We start from the raw sequence: 17,013 nt of genomic DNA, 5'->3' as shown, positions 1-17,013 counted from the left end.
GGAAGAGGGTTAGAAAAACTAATGAGGGGTTAGGCGACCAGTGGCTACTAGCTGTGATGGATAATAAGTTTTTCATCCACTGTTGGAGGCAGTACTGAATGCTTTTGAGTACCAGTTGCTGCTTGGCCACTGTGAGAACAGGAAGCTGGACTACAGGGGCCACTGGCCTGGTGCAGCAGACACTTAATTGTCACCACTACATCTTCCCCACCCAGTCAGTTTTGCTATAGTTTTTGAACTTCTCCCTCCACTCCAGGTTAGGGATAGATGCGTTCCACAGAGGAGGGTGTTTTCTTCCGTAGAGGGCCACATTCCCCTTAAGGGTAATCTGTTAGGGGCCATAAGCATCTTTAAACCCACATCAGCCATCAGCTGATGCATGAGGGGAGAGCAAGTCTGAAAGCTAACACACTGCCTTAGCTTGGGAAAATAAAAAAAATCCTTCCAGTAGCACCTTAAAGACCAACTAAGTTAGTTCTTGGTATGAGCTTTCGTGTGCATGCACACTTCTTCAGATACACTGAAACAGAAGTTTTGACTATGGCAGACCAACACGGCTACCTACCTGTAACCTTGGGAAGCAACTCACTGATCTTGCTAATGTATACATTTATAAGAAAAGTGGCAAGTCTAGATTCATGTGGCCAGCCAAGAAAACTGCTCTGAGACCACTGTTGTCAGCTGTGCCATTTGTCAAGGGGCATATTTCCAAGTCGATGTTCTCTTTCAATTCATTTATTTTCTCTTTCAATCTGATATTACTTGCAACGCAAACTTCTTTTTTTATTCACTGTCAGACATTTGCATAGTTATCTAAGATTGGAGCACCAAGTGATCATGATAAGGTTATTGCAGGTAATCTACTCTGGGACAACCTGGTGTGTTTGCAATCTAAATAACTTATATGGTGCATTTAGTTCAAGAATGATAAACTTTAAATCTTATCTGGTATATGAAGCATATCCACTTTACAGTCTGCAAACAATTGGTAACTCCGTGTCTTCCAATGAACCCTTCTCTTTCCTGATCGAATAATTGTTGAAAAGGAATTTCCACACAGTAAATGACCTGTGTTTGAACTGCCTTTCCTGGTTGGAATTGAAAATCCATTTTCTTTCCGTTCAAATGTGTTTTGTTGTGTAGAACTTCCGCAGGCCACCATTCATGGAGGACAAGGCTATCCATGCCTTGATGGTTTCACCTGATTCAGAGGCAATATGCCTCTGAATACCAGTTGCTGGGGAACACAAGTGGGGAGAGTGGCATTGCATGCACATCCTCTTTGCAGGCTTCCCATAGCTAGGCGACTGTGAAAAGAGAATGGACCACGTACGCCTTTCGTTTGGTCTTGCAGAGCTCTTAATGCTTGTTCTGTGTGGCTTGGCTTGCTTTTAGTGGGATTGCTGGCCTCAGTTTCGTGTCCCCTGACTTGAACATTAGATATATATATAATGTTAGGTTTTTCAGACTTGCATTATAATCAGGATTATTACAGGTTTCCTCAGCCAGAGTTCAGTACTCATACCATTATACCAAAATGGCTCTTTTCCCTTAGCACAGCTTGTTCTCCGGTATGCATCAACCCTTATATAATGTGTTGTTTACCAACAGAAGATGCCAAGCTTTGCTTTAGTCACAGAGAACCTTTATATTAATGCAGCCAGTGGATGTTGCTGGACTACATCTCCCATCTACCCTGAACATTGACCATGCTGTCTGAAAGCTGATGGGAGTTGGAGTCCAGATTGGGGAAGGCTGATCTAGTGAAAATTTAAATGTATAGATATCTAGGGACAACATTTTTATTTTTATTTTTGCCGGTGCAAATACTGTGTTTGTCTTTTTATACAGGACAAGAATCAACTCTTGTCGACAGAAATATCCTGTCAGAGTTATGGAGGAATAGAAGATTGATGGCATCAAATAATGAGTCACATGAAGAAATGAACTGCACAAAGCCAGGTAAGAAATGGGGAGCTTAAAAGTATATTTCAGTTCTGCTGTGCAAAAACTGCAGTGGTTTGCCAGATCTGAAGACTGTGCCATGTCAGAAGGTTTTCATGAGCACAAAAGTTGTTGAGAGACACAACTGACACAAGAACATAAGGCGGTGCCTAAGCAGGCAGGAAGGTAATTTTCCCACCACGCAAACAGTGCTCAAGTCCTCATCCACAGTGGTTTTCCTGTAGATACTTATACCTTGTGAATGCATAAGTTATTATTTGTGCCTGGGTGTTGAGACAACAAAGTGCATTGCAGTAAAAATAATTATTATATGTGACTTTGAAAAGTTACCTATCTTCTTCTGGTTTGGTGATGCCTTGATCTGTGTTATAAATGAATATATTTAGCGTAGCCCAGTTTTACTGGTATATACATAATGTTTACAGAGAAAGAGGGAAAAACCAAAACATCGCTTTTATCACTAGTAGAGCTGAAGATAAAGAGACAAGCAGATACTGACCCACCACATCTACACCATACATTCAAAGGACTCTTTAACAGGCATAGTTTCCCCCAAAGAATCCTTGACACTGTAGTATGCTAGGAGCACTGACCTCACGGATCTATAGTTCCCAGTAACTTTAAGAAGCTGCAGTTCCCAGGACTCTCCATGACTGCTAAAAATGGAGTAAGTGTGCTTTAACTGTGCAGTGTGACCCAGGTAGATAAAGGAGTTTGGAAAGTGGTAGGCGGTCACATCACCTAGTAGTTAGGTTGATAAGTTTGGAGTCTGCAAGTAGCCCTTTCCATACCAAAGGAGCAAGTTATTCAGGCTGTATCCACATTAGCGACTTAAAACACAGCGAGGTTGTTACACTTGTGTTTCAAGTTGCATTGGCATGTTGCTGTACACACCAGAGAGAGAGAGAGGATGTCTTCACCTGATGTACATTACGTGTTGGGTGTCCCTGCACCTGCAACCCCCTGGACTCCCATTCATGAAGTTGTCATCCGCACATACGCTTTGATCTGCGCATGTGCAGCGGTTGTCTGAAATGTACACACCTCAGCTTAACTGTGCAGTTCGTGAGGCTTATGTTTTCAAATCGGACAGGAGGTGGTACGAGGGAAGACACATTAGTTAGCAGTATTTCTTGAGAGACTGCAGAATAGTTATGGAGTGTAGCTGTTGTCATGTGTGCACAGCTTCAAGCACCATCGGTGGAAGCACACTGGAGCTGGAGTAAATGGTATTGTGTACGCAGCCTCAGGTTGAGGAGCCAGTGTGAAATTAATAATATTAACCTTTGGCCAATTAAACAATCTATGGCCTTTTAAATTATTGGGAGGCTATTGTTTTTGTTCAGTATTGTGCTGTGTATTTCTGTTTGTTTATATTGAAATGGGCCCCGTGGGTCCTCAGGTGAAGGTGGTTTAGAAATTTAATTAATTATAATTAATTATTAAACTTATTAGCATCTTATCACCTAACAGATCTCCAAGCAACTTACACTGAAGAACATAGACAAAAATACCTTGTAAAATAGATTAGCAAAAACAAAAACAAAACCATATAGAAGGTTTACATTCCATGTAACGCGCGCACGCACGCACCCACCCACCCACCCACAAGCCTTCCCTCCCCCAATAACAGTGATAACAGCCTTGGCAGTACAAAAAACAAATCTATATTCTCGCAGAGAAAAATAAAGGCTCAAACACTGATATTCCTCTCCTTGGCCCAGGAATCCCTAACTTGGAAGAGCCAGCACCAGCTCCCCCACCCCCCCGCCCAGTGTTCCTGGTTTGTATTTTTTTATTACTTAACTTTCCACCCAGAAGTTCGGTGTCAAGACTGGCTGCTGTAAATTAGTATGGTGAGGGTCCTTTTCCAGGGATGATGCCAATGAGTCTCCTCTATTGCAGAGATAGCAGCAGCAAATTCAGAGCAGGGAGATACAGCAAAAGTTCCGTCTGCTCTGCAGCTGTTCTGGCTGCTGCTCCTCCTCCTCCTCTCCTGTCACTGCTGGGAATCCAAAGGTTTATAGGACCAGGTGTCCTCTTGGCTTCTAAGCTTGGAAGGGAACATGTCAACAGCTCCCCCCACCCTGCCCTACCCTTGTTGGTTAAGCTACCATGGTTGCATCAAGGGCAAGGCGCTTGACTTGACCCTTGTTGCCACAGTCTGGTTCAAAACCTCTTGTGCTTTGCAGTCACATTTGCTTGCTCCATTAAACTGTTTAATCACAACCTTTGTGATTATAATTTTAATTCCGATCCAAGTTATACACATTAAAATGTTGACGTTCTAATAAAAACACTAAATTATGTCACACACACACACACACCATTTTTCAGTGTGGCATTTTTCACTCCAGGAAGACCACTTATATCCTAATTTCCTTGTGTCAATCAATCAATCAGTAAATATGTGTGTGTCTTTTAAGTCCACATCTGTTCACAGACCTGGAAATGCTCTTTCAGTCAATCAGATGGGAATGGGGCTCTCATCTGAGCTTATAATTGCTCTTTCTCATATTCACAAATGGAAAAAAATATTCAATTAGAGAAAATAAAAATGTTTTTTAGCATCTCTTGCAAAAGCGCTTGGAGACAGTGGTCATGACCAAATCAAAAGTTTCTGCGGATTCTTACTCTGGGGTCACAGAATCCTGTGATTCTTTAATCTCGCTTCCCACTTTGCCAGCCTCCACAGTACTATTTATTGCAAACGTAGCAATATGCACATGCTCTGATTCAGTCCTAAACTGCAGAGAGAGTTTTTCTAAGGGTAGGAAGGACCTGCTCTCTGCTCTAAGAAGCCAGTGGACTCTTTCAGCCTTATTTGGCTGTGACCTGTGCTCTGTAACCTCCTTAGTGTACTGGTTAACTTCAGAAAGAAAATATGGCTTGCTTTAGCTGGATATTTGAGACATTTCCTCACTGGATACCCCACACTTACCATCTCCCCCTTTCAAAGAATTGTAGAGTGGGAAGGGGCAATAAGGATCATCTAGTCCAACCCCTTGCAATGCAGAAATCTTTCACCCAACATAAGGCTCAGCGCCCCCCCCCCCAAATCCCTGAGATTAAGGGCCTCATGCTCTACCAACTGATCTATCCCTCAGGTTAATTCTTTTCAACTCTCTTGGATTCATGATAGAATATGGGCTCAAGGTTTGCAGAATACAATATAGGCTGAAGCCTACATCGTGGCTTATGGTCACCCACTGAGTGAGAACAGAATCCACTCCCAGAAGCTGACAGAATCAATTCCATTAATGCTACCAAGCACAGATTACAACATTGGGATCTTGCCAAGCTTCTATACTTAGATGTCTCCTCAAATAGTATTCACTGTTTTCTTACGCGTGTGCATTTCTAAAGGAGCTTGATGGACAGAAATCTTTTGTTAGCCTTGCTTTCCCAGCGTGAGGTTTCTTTTTTCTATAGAGCTGCTAAATATAAAGGAAAATGGGAACCATGCACCACCCGTATGGCAGTGTTTTGTATGCATAAATATGCAATACAAGATCAGATCAAAAGCCCACCTAGTCCAGAATCTTGTTTCTGTCATTGTGCAGGCAGATGCTTCAGGGTAGTCAACAAGTGAAACACAAAGTCAGTGGCCTCCGTGGTTTGTCCTCAGCATTTGATATTTATAGGCTTTCCTTTGAACATGTGGGTTTCATTTAGCTTGCGGTTAATAGCTGCTAATGAATTTGTCTAATCCCATTTTAAAGCCACCAGGCCTAACCTATATTGTGGTAGTGAGTTGTGTAAGTTAATTATGAATTGCATAAAGAATTGTTTCCTTTTGCTGGTCCAGAATTTTACTTTCATTGGGTGTTCAAAGTTTCCCCCTTGCTCAACATAACACCCTCCTCTCCCTGTGCACCTGTTCTGGGTTTCTCCCAACTTCCCAGAACAGATTTGAGGAAGGTACAGAGCATGTGCAGTGAGGCTAGTGGAGGAGGTTCTGTCGCGCCAGCAAAAATAATTGCATTGACTGAACGAGTTAGTAGGATAGCACCCAATACAAATAGCATAACATCATTCAGATTGCTTCCGATAAAAAGTGCACTAGTTTTTTTTTATTCAGTTATTGGATAGCACACACTTGAGGGAATTTGCTAGAACAGTGCAATATTTATGCACTCACAGCTTGCACTTGTTTATTTTAGCCAACTATTTGGAGAAACTTCCTAATGGTAAGAGCTCTTCCACATTGGAACAGACCATCTTGTGTGTACTCAGTTCTCCTTCACTTTAAACAGAGGCTAGACAACCATGCTAGATTGTAGATCCTCTGTTGAGCATTCAGTTCAAAGGGTTCAAAGGGAACTTAAATGGAGCCAGAGATAAGAGAAACCAGATAGGCAATCTGCTGATAAGCAAGGAGAACCAGGAAATTCTGTAGCAATTGAAAATTATCCACATACAATATTACCTTCTTATTTTTTTGATAGTTCCTTTGGAAAGGAGCAGGTTAGCAAACCGACTGCGATGAGAAGCCTGGTCTTACTTTCAAACCTCAATCATGTTAATCTAATTGCCATTTAATATTTTTATTGTGGTTGTCTGTAAAGTTAGCTGGCAAAAGCATGGGGTTGTTTTGTTTTGTTTTTAAAATAAAAAACCATCCCAGGAAGTTATTGCCTAACATTTCCCTAAAGCTACAAGTAACTTCACCACTGTAAGGGGAACATTTAAAACACAACATTTAAAAACCTCTCACTTGGTTCTCAGATCAGACACATCCTGAGGCTTGGGTTGTGGCTGTAGCTATTACCCTTAGCATAAAATGAACACAATTCCCGCAAGAACGTCTATCTCACAAGCACCATTGAAATGAGCTCTGCAAAATCACGGTAGCGGAAAAGTCCTTCTAGATTGTTCCTGGTGCTAACAACAATCAGGAAAGAAGCACCTGGCTCCACTGTTCATATGCCATCAATGATTGAAACACAGATGGTTCTTATACTCCATCTCCATGCTAGCTCTTCCAGGACAAAGTGACCCAGGCCATTTTCAGTTGCTTTGGGCTCCAAGTGCCTATCCATGAAATCTCAGCTGAGTTGCACGTGCAACTCCCAAGGGAGCAGAAGAAGGAGACCTTGGGACTAACTTAGTTCGCATCCATTGCTGGCACTGAAATGACTAAGCTGTAACTGGCTATTACCTCTCTCACTCGGTAGCATGTAAGATCTTCTTATAGGGTTGTATGAAATCATGAGTTTGTTCTAATCTGTGGGAAAGAGTCCATGAGTAAGAGTTTTAATTATCCTTGTAAGATAAGCAAATAGGATAACATCCCTGCACAAAGATAAAAGAGATCCCACAGGCCTAGTTCTTTCATAGGTGATAAATCTGTATCTCGACCGTATCACTTCCTTCTGCAGCCTAGGCTCACGTGATCAAATGCTTCTCTGTACACAAAAGCAAACAAATCCCCAAAGGTCCATGGATTGTCTGGGATCCCAGTTCGCACATATTGCTAAGGCAAACCATGGTTTCCAGTATCGCTAGGGCAAACCATGGTTTAGTGTGAATGAGCAAATGGGCAGATTCCTATAGTGACAACCGCAGCTGCCGTGCTCCTTCCTTATTCCTGCTGCTGCGGTATCCACTACTAAGCTGTGTTTTGGTTTAGTGTTATGTGCGAACTGGGTCAGAGAGTTGTAGAGATATGAAACAAGGAGATACGAGAGAGAAAGAGAAGACTACTTGTTTAAAAGCCTGGTGGTTAGCATTCCTGTTGAGGGGAGTTGGTGATATTAGGTTAGGATATCAGATAGAACCAATATTTGATGTTCCTTATAAAATAACTATCTGCTTTGCTTTTTTCTCTCCATAAAGATATAGTTATTTTGATTCATGAATGTGTTCTCATCTAGGGGATTCTCAGAATATCATATTTTATCCCATGTGACAGCTTTAATTTTTACATAGTTGAACATATAGAACTGCTCTCTGTAACATTTCCTTGCTACAAATCATGGCTTGCCTAGAACAAGACAAACCATGAGCCTGAGTTTGTGGAGTAGACAGAAACAATATTAAAGAATATAAAACTGTGCAGAAAAAACAATGACAGTATGAACAGTACAATGAGAATGATTGGAAGACTCATTTTGTCAGAAGTCTTTTTTATTTAAGTGTTTAATTAAGTATTAATTAGGAAGATTAAGGGTTTTTTATGTACATAAATTTGCTTTTTCTTCTTTCTTTTTTCTCTATTTTCTTCTTTTCTTTTTTCTTAATTGTTTTTTCTTTAATTTCCTTTTGGTAGTATGAGATTGTAAATTCTTTGTATAGGTGTGTAATTTAAATTTAAAAAGATTTATTTATTTTTTTAAAAGAGCCTGAGTTTGGACACAATGCTAAGCCGAACCATGGTTTAGTTCTGGGATTGTGTGGCAGTAGCAGGACCAGGGGAGGAGTGAAACTATCATGGTAGCCACAAATTCTGTGTTCATGAATAGCCATGATTTGGCTCAGCCTCATGTCTCAACCAGGCCAAAGAAGACAAATAGCACTTATTTAAAGCAGTTGTAATTAAGTGGACTGATTATAAATGGAATATTTTATTTATCTGAACCACAAACCAGCACCATTTTAGGAGGGCACCTAGGGTGGCATTGTGGTCAATACCACAATTTTCTACCCAAGACACTGGATAGTAGAGTTTGAAAAGGCTGTTCTCCACTGTATCTAAATTACATAAACCATGTGATGGTTCTTGATGTTTCTTAACATACTCCAGAGACAGCAGCTCTAAAACTCTCCAAGGTAACTTGTTCCTTTGTCCAAGAGCTTGAGGGTATCTTGTGGGAAGACTTCTCAAAATGATTAGAAAGCATAAAGTATGAAGTAAAACGTACATCAACTTACATTGTGTTCTCTTCAGCAAATTATTAATGCTCCCGGAATTGCTGTATTGGAACAGAAAACATTTTAAAGTTCATCTAGTAGTACTTTAAATAAATAATTAAAAAAAACATTTTAAAAGTAGCCTAGGGCTGTGAGGAGGCATGGAGAGAAACAAAGAACAGGAACCCATCTGTTTGCTAATATTGGTAAAGTAGATAGAAAGGGAATGCCATGTTAGCATTCTGACATTCAACAGAGTTTGAAAAGAGCTCTGCAACTTTTTAAAATCAAAGGGTTGGATTCAGAGAAATTACCACCCAAAGGGATGATGGTGTCAGAATGTGAACCCCTCCTTCCTGTGGTCTGCTGCTGAGCCTATGAAAAGCCTTTCTTGCTGAATGGGGTGGCTGTGGCTGTTGGAATTGCAAAACCTGGGACTTGGCTATCAGCAGCATGAGAGAACTGAGAGAGAATTACTGAAGTTTGGGGGACGGCACCTTCCATGAAAGGGAGGTCTGTTCCCAGAAGGTCTCTTTGCTGGGTTTTAGGGGTATCCCCTTCCCCCACAGCCTCCTGTGCCACAACTCATCCCATTTAACAGAGTCCCTTGATTCTTTGGAGAAGCTTTTTGTCGCCACCAGGGACTGCTGAGAGAGGAGGGGTCAGGTAGGGATGTGCAAATAGGTCCATTCTGCTTTCTCACAGTTTCTCATTTTTCCAGTCTTAAATTCAGTTTGCCACATGTTCACAAATGTTTGCAACCCGCCTCCCAAAAATCACCTTATGAAAATTCACCAGCACTTCACTGTGAATTCTCTAAATATATACATTTTTTGCCAAGCAATTTTCTCTAATATAATGCATTTTTGCAAGTTGTTCTCACTAATATATGCATTTGTATGCACCTGTGCACAGCATATGCATTTTGGTACACATTATTTGGCTGGAGAACCGCTTTGCAAAATTTGGAGAAGTGTGAATTATGAAGGATGGCTGTGTTTTGGTTTGTGCATTGTTCCAGAAAGTGCAAATTAGTTAAGTTTACCTTTAAATGCAAACTGAATAAAATTTCTCCTCTATCCCTGGGTCAGGAAAGTCAAACTCCCCCTTCTGTCGACATTTCCACTGGATCCAATGCAGTTACTCCTTGTTGTTTTTATACTGTGAGTCCCTTGGTGGCTTATGAAACCCTGTAAAATGCCATGCAGATGGCACTGAATAACAACTGCACCAACCTATAGCATCTGTATATAAAGGTGAGAAGTACAGGGCTTCCCACCTGTCTGTTCCAGGAAATTGTACCTATCTGTTACATCCTGAATTTAGTCTTCATGTTACCAGGCAGTGAACATGGAAATTGGGGAAGATTGGGGAAATTGGGGAAGATTCACCTTATTGTCTCTCAGTACGCTTTGTTGAAAGAATGACATTTCTGAATGCATGCCAAAGGCCAGATCCTGCACATGACAGTTTGCACACACTATTTGCCTTGAGCTGGAGTAGCTGGAAGCTTAGACTGTGGGCAGAATTTTTCTGGTCCCCGCCATTTGCAAAGACACTCTTGAGAATCAGCCCAATGCTGGAGTTTGCCTTGTGCAAATTTCATAGGTTATATTATTCCTAAATTCCTTGGATGACAGGATCTCATCATGACAGTGTGCCTTCGTTTATTTGCCCAGCTGTTGAACAGCCACAGAAACAGATGCAGCTGGGGTTTAGATCAAGATGTCAACTGGCAGGTCTGTCTCTGTGGTTTTGTTGTTGTTTCTGATACTCATTTGTTGCTTTCACTGTCATCTTCACTTTCTAAAAATGCAGCTATCAATGCAATGACTGGGCTGCTGCACCTACTTGAACTTGTTTCATCTGTGGCTGGAGTTTTTAGGCACTAGTCTGGATGGAATGTGCTGCACAGGAGGGAGACCAAAATGATCAAGGGTCTGGAAACCAAGCCTTATGAGGAATGGTTGAAGGAGCTGGGTATGTTTAGTCTGGAAAAGAGGAGACTAAGAGGAGATATGAAAGCCATCTTCAAAATATCTAAAGGGCTGCCACGTGGAAGATGGAGCAAACTTGTTTTTTCCTGCTCTGGAGGGTAGGACTCAAACCAATGGATTCACGTTATAAGAAAGGAGATTGCAAATAAACACCAGGAAACTCTTTCTGACAGTAAGAGCTGTTCAACTGTGGAATGGTCTCCATCGGGAGGTGGTGGACTGTCCTTCCATGGAGGTTTTTAAGAAGAAATTGGATGGCCATCTGTCATTGATGCTTTAGTTGAGATTCCTGCATTGCAGGGATTGGACCAAAAGACCCTTTGGGCCCCTTCCAACTATACAACTTAACGATTCTATGATCAACAGTTAGCAAGCAACAGAAACCTGTTTCCAGAGCAGGGGTGAGGCAGGGAGGTAGCAATCTTGGACTGGCTCCACTGCATGACACATATTGCTTCAACGGGAGCTCAGCTGCATAACAAAGCTCATTCCATAATCAAGAGAAGCTTTCTCCAACCTGATGCCCATCACATGTTGTCGAACTCCAGCTCCCATCAGTCCCTAGCAGTATGGCCAGTTGCTCAGGGATGATGGGAGCTGAAGTCCAAAACAACTAGGTGGCAGCAAGGTGTGGAAGGCAAGATCTAGCAGAAGCTTAGAGGAACATAGGAAGCTGCTTCATACTAGATCTAACTCGTCTGTGTATTGTCTACTCTGACTGGCAGCATCTCTCTGAGCCTTCAGGCGGAGGTATTTCATAGCAAATTTACAAAGCCTATTTGGCCATTCTTTTTTTTTTTTTGGGGGGGGGGTGCACATTAAAATAGTTAGGGAGGCTTTCTATTTGCCTTGTCCAGTGCTGATTTCTTCTTTTATTACTATTTTGGTGCTCTTGCCTATGACTATGTCTGCTGGCTCACAGATGCCATTTTTTCCTCCGAATGCTGTGGTCAGAGCATCATTCCAGGGCATTCCGAGAAAAACTGAGGACATTGACATGGACTTTTGCATCAAATGATGCCATTTCATGTATGGACTGGTCCTCTGCTAATGTGCCGATTGGAACTTCAGCTTCTTAACTTATTTATGATGTCTCATCCTGCCCACTTATATGCACACACCATGGAAATGATCCTGCTTGCTAGTAGAGACCTCCAGGTATAAGGTGGTGTATAAGTTGAATAAATAACAACAACAACAACAACAACAACAATAATAATAATAATAATAATAATACTAATAATAATAATAATAATAGCTGCTGCAGCTATTTACATTTGTCAATATAGTGAATGTTATTTGCTTACACACATATGCTTTTACCCAGAGATGACAGACAGACTGTAGACATTCTCCCAATGAGCTCAGGTAGAGTTGAGCATTCAGAATCTCCTCATATTTCTTTATGAACATATGGAGCTGCCATACCTATGCAGACTAGTTCTTCATCTTCTTTTAAGTTGGAAATGTCAAGGATTGAACTTGGGACCTTTTGCATGCAAAACACCTGCACTATATCTGAGCTATGACCCTTATCTCATATTAATGAGATATGAGCCTGCTTTATACTGAGGGTCTCATCTGAATTGTCTCATCTGAGTGACAGTGGCTCTCCAGGCCTTCAGGTAAAAGTCTTTCTTCGTTCTGTGACCAGGGATCCTTTTCAACTAAAGATGTGACAGACTTAACCTGGGACCTCTTTGTATGTGTCATTGAGCTGTGATTGGTTTCTTCGCTTCAGTAGCGGATGCAACTGAGAGCAGCAACAAAGTTTCTCAAAATCTACACACATAATTTGATGTACTTCCATTTCTTATCCAACTTTAGAATCAGAAAGGCTTGCTGTTCTTTTTACTTCAGTGAACTGAAACTAAATTGCAATCATGTTCAGCTTGTTGAAATTGGATTCAAACCTGAAGAAAAGCTGATGCGTTATTGTGGTGCTAATAATAATAATAATAATAATAATAATAATAATAATAATAATAATAATGTGGTTCATTTCCTAGTACAGTGCATGGTAGAATGGCAGGTTACTGTGCAACATATTTCTAGAGTGTTTCATTTGCTTTGGAACAAATTATACCATGCACTGTCTTTTAGAAACAAGATTGATCATAGCCCTCAGGTAACAGGAAAGAGCCCAGATTGTCTTGAAGTAGGCACAATACATTTGCATTCAAAGAAATCTTCTGTTCTAGAACAAGAACTAAATATTCCATTACAAAGAGCACCTTCTACCTTGAAATGTCCCAACTCTGTTAACAAACATTACCTATGTTCATGCCCATCATTAATTTCTTTTGGATCTTGATATATAAAGCTGTGTGCTCTGGTTGTATTTTATACTATGCTGAATATGAGTTTTCCTAGGTTCTGCTCTGTGCTAAGGTGCAGTATAGTATATTTTCATTTGTAGATCACTCCAAGGTGCTCATGGAACCTTGCTTTCCACCCATTGCCCTAAACTGAACACCATTGGAAGATAAAACAAATATATATATTTCAGAAATTATGGACAGAACAGTGACATCATCTGCTTTGATTGCCATAGCCTTGGCCTGTACAATTTGTGATCCACTAAGCTGAACTCAATCCTACAACCCATCTATGAATACCTGCCAGGTACTTGATGATCCTCCTGTTTTTGCAGTGCCAGGCAGGAAAAATGAGATTTATCAAGACCTTGGTGAGCTGATTGACAGCTGATTGGTTTTGTGGGTCACAGTTCGTCAGTCCTGCAATTTAAAAAAACAAAAGAAGAATTCATACAATTTTACTTGTTAGCACAGAATTAAAATCCAGCATCAAGACTATTATATTATGCAATTTATTTTGCTTCCAGCATGTTGTGTAAGAAACTTTTCCTGCATTATTCCTCTTTCCTTGTACTTCTCTTTCTCTATCAGATTAACATTGCAGAATGACAAATAGCAAAACGGGAGTGCTCTCTCCTTTCCAGCCACCTCAATCCCCTAGTCTCTTCTAATGAGCATGCTAATGAGCATGATCAACAATCAGTGGGCTGGTGGGGTTTTTTTTTGGGGGGGAGAATGCCCCTTTAGTTCTTTCTAAAAGAATCTTTTTAAACAACTTCTGCAAACCTTTGTGGTTCCTTGAACATGCTGACATTTCCCCGTTGTTTGTTGGTGCTCCCATTTTTTATCCAATCCTGCTAGCACACACCACCTGAGTTCATTATTAGAGGGACTGATCCTGTACTAAATTACCCGGCAGAGAGATTTAACAAGGCCCCACTGGATTCCTTTACGTATTACTGTACTAAAACGTGCAGAAGTTATGCAGCTTTTATGCCTGGTTGGAGAAAAACAACCACCCTCCAACCCCCACAGTTGTGGTCATTGTCCCTTAGAGGAACTGCTTTGTAATTTTGGTTGTGTGTTTGTTCCTTTATGCTTATCTTTTGCAGTGTTTACCAATACTAGAACATAGCTTCGTGCTCCCACAGCCAGAAGGGGGAAATTCTCCTCTTCCTCTTTCTCAGTACCACACAGAGTGGTTCTCGTGCTTCATTCAACTGTTCCTGGAAACTGGAGTTGAAAAGGCATTATAAATCCAGCTGTGCTCTCATTAATCCATGTTTCAGTTTGGGGGCAAGTCTAGGATTAAGTCTGTCTGAGGCCCTGGGTTGCCTGGGAAGTGCTTACCCAAAGCAACTGTTTTCTGAGAACATCATCACTAAAATAGGAATAGTGGTTAAGCACTAAGGATGCTACACTTTTCAAGCCACCTGGCTACCTCACTTACCTGCCTTGAGCTCTGTGGTGGTGCCTGTGTTTTATCTCCCAACTTGCACATTTCCCTTACCTCAGCTTATCCTTTCTTAGCAGTAGGCGCTGGGAGAAGAGCAATGCTGCTTCTTAAACAGCATTCTGAGCAGGCATAGCAAATTGTCATAATGCTCTTCTTCCTCCGCAAATTGCTTCGGGCAATGGATAATTGTGTGGTGGCTTTAAAATTCACCTTTTCCACGGCTTATTTAGAATCAGCTGGTACTTGTCGTCAGAAACCCATCTTCTTCTTCTGCACCAAGAACGCATTCTGAATTTGTTACTAGGCCCTCTGGAAGTTCCTGGCATTTTATCAAGTGCCTGGCAGAACTTCCAGCAAGGGGGCATTTGAAACACTGCAAACAGATGGATGCCAAATGCCAAATATTTTGGGAATAACTGTGCTTCAATACTAGAGGCTGGGGAGAAATAATGGAATGGCTGTTTCCCTTACAACTCTAGGATTTGCAAGGCCCAGTGAACACCGTACCAACTCCCTCTGTTTGATAGTGGCTGTGTCAGAGTCATGCCAAAGGGCCAAACTCTCCTTGTGTTCTCTCCTTGTTTGCTAACACACATTTCCCAGTTTGGCTCTAAAGTGGCAGGATTTTGCTTTGCATTTTGACTTAAGTTTGAGGGGTGGGGGCGGGGGCACCATGAGTGTGAAATTGGCCTCTTCCCCACCTTATTTCTTCATGCAGTGCTATTTAAAGCAGTTTTCCCCCCTTGACCCATCTCTTTTCTAGTATCAGCAGGTCTATTGGAAACCTATAAACAACTGAAAGCAGAGAGGTCAGGCAGATTTCCCCACTCCCTGTCTCCTCCTGTCCTCCACTGCCCCCCGCTCCATTTAATCTAAAATGTGTCTTTTTAAATAAAAAAATACCCATCTCATAGCCAAATATATCAAGTTTGGTCCAAAATGAGAAGAGGTATCTATAGTAGTGACTTGGGTTCAGTCCTCCTTTTACATTCATATTAATTATTTAGACAAAGGAACAATTAGAGAATTGGGAAATATGCCAAACTGCCTAAACTCTCCCTCTCGAAAGACACAGCAATTCTTTTTGGAGGGTATTTACAAGGTCATCAGTTTACAATCCATGTCCTTATCGATTTGAATCTGATAACATCTTTTCCTTGTGATAAAGGTCTGAATCGGGTAGATTAAATTGAGGACTTCAAAAAGAAAATACACCGTCATTTGAAATAGGACAGTATCTTGTCATTAAAAGGATTGCCTAGCTTCAAAGCATCAGCGCACATTTTGAAGTCAAAATAAAAGCTGTTATTTAAAATGTAAAAAAATGGACTGCTTTGCAATGTTGGGGCTTTAGAAGAGAGGGTAGGAATATGAAATATGGGGGGGGAGTTCATTCTTCAACTGGCACCACTTCATGTGTGGTTTGAACATTATGTTTTCACACTTAAAGTAAAGGCACTGTGTAAATTCTGAGTTGCCTGCAATAGAAGTGGATATTTGGAATTTGGGTCTTACTTAGTTCCTGTTTCCCCAATAAGCATTGGGAGATAATTTGCCTTTCTGTCGTTGATTTTTTTTTATTAAAAATATATATTATTATAATGCACAATGAGCTCATTCTTCTTGCCTGCTACTCTGTAATACCACATTGTGATCCATCCACTCACAACAACCTGTTTAGCAATGTGTTACATTTGTGATGGAACCTTTGTGGGATTATTTCACTGGGTGGAAATTGTAAATGGAAAAATAATGAGCAACCTACCTGTGGCATAATGGCTGTGTGAATCAGCCCAGAGATAATGCAGAATTCAGTGTATGTGTTTTAAAAGAGCAGGAGATTGGTTAAAGTAATAAGGGCATAACATCCCTTGGACAAGAAGGGGCAGTTCAAACCCCAGTGCTGATGAAGGTAGGAAGAAGGAGAGAGGAGCAAAAGGGTATGCCTACATCTTGTGCCTCTACCTGTTGTCTTCAGAGCCTGGCTGCAAATATGGGCTTGGATCCTGAGTTGCAGGTGCAATGGTAGCCCATCATTTTAATGACGCTTCTGCATTGTTTTCAAATGTGTTTTTTTAATGTAAGCTGCCCTGATATTTTGCAACAGGGTGGCATATACATACTTTTATTTATACATAAATATATACATAAGGGAGGGACGCGGGTGGCGCTGTGGGTTAAACCACAGAACCTAGGACTTGACAATCAGAAGGTCGGCGATTCGAATCCCCGCGACAGGGTGAGCTCCCGTTGCTCGGTCCCTGCGCCTGCCAACCTAGCAGTTCAAAAGCACGTCAGAGTGCAAGTAGATAAGTAGGTACCACTCCGGCGGAAAGGTAAACCGCATTTCCGTGCGCTTCTCTGGTTCGCCAGAAGCAGCTTAGTCATGCTGGCCCCATGACCTGGAAGCTGTACCCCGGCTCCC

At 41.3% G+C, this 17,013-nt stretch overlaps 1 protein-coding gene across 2 annotated transcripts in view; it reads left to right on the top strand.

Moving 5' to 3' along the window:
• SLC24A4 (solute carrier family 24 member 4) overlaps positions 1 to 17,013 on the top strand; it is a 121,508-nt gene that overhangs the window by 6,445 nt on the left and 98,050 nt on the right. For both annotated transcript variants that reach the window (XM_081173315.1, XM_081173316.1), the window contains exon 2: positions 1,852 to 1,962. In XM_081173315.1, coding sequence (XP_081029441.1) covers positions 1,852 to 1,962 — 111 coding nt within the window. The remainder of the gene's footprint in view (positions 1 to 1,851; positions 1,963 to 17,013) is intronic.

Source organism: Podarcis bocagei (assembly GCF_964188305.1).
Source record: "Podarcis bocagei genome assembly, chromosome: 1".
Classification (NCBI taxonomy): domain Eukaryota; kingdom Metazoa; phylum Chordata; class Lepidosauria; order Squamata; family Lacertidae; genus Podarcis; species Podarcis bocagei.
This window is presented reverse-complemented; position numbering and strand designations above follow the sequence as displayed.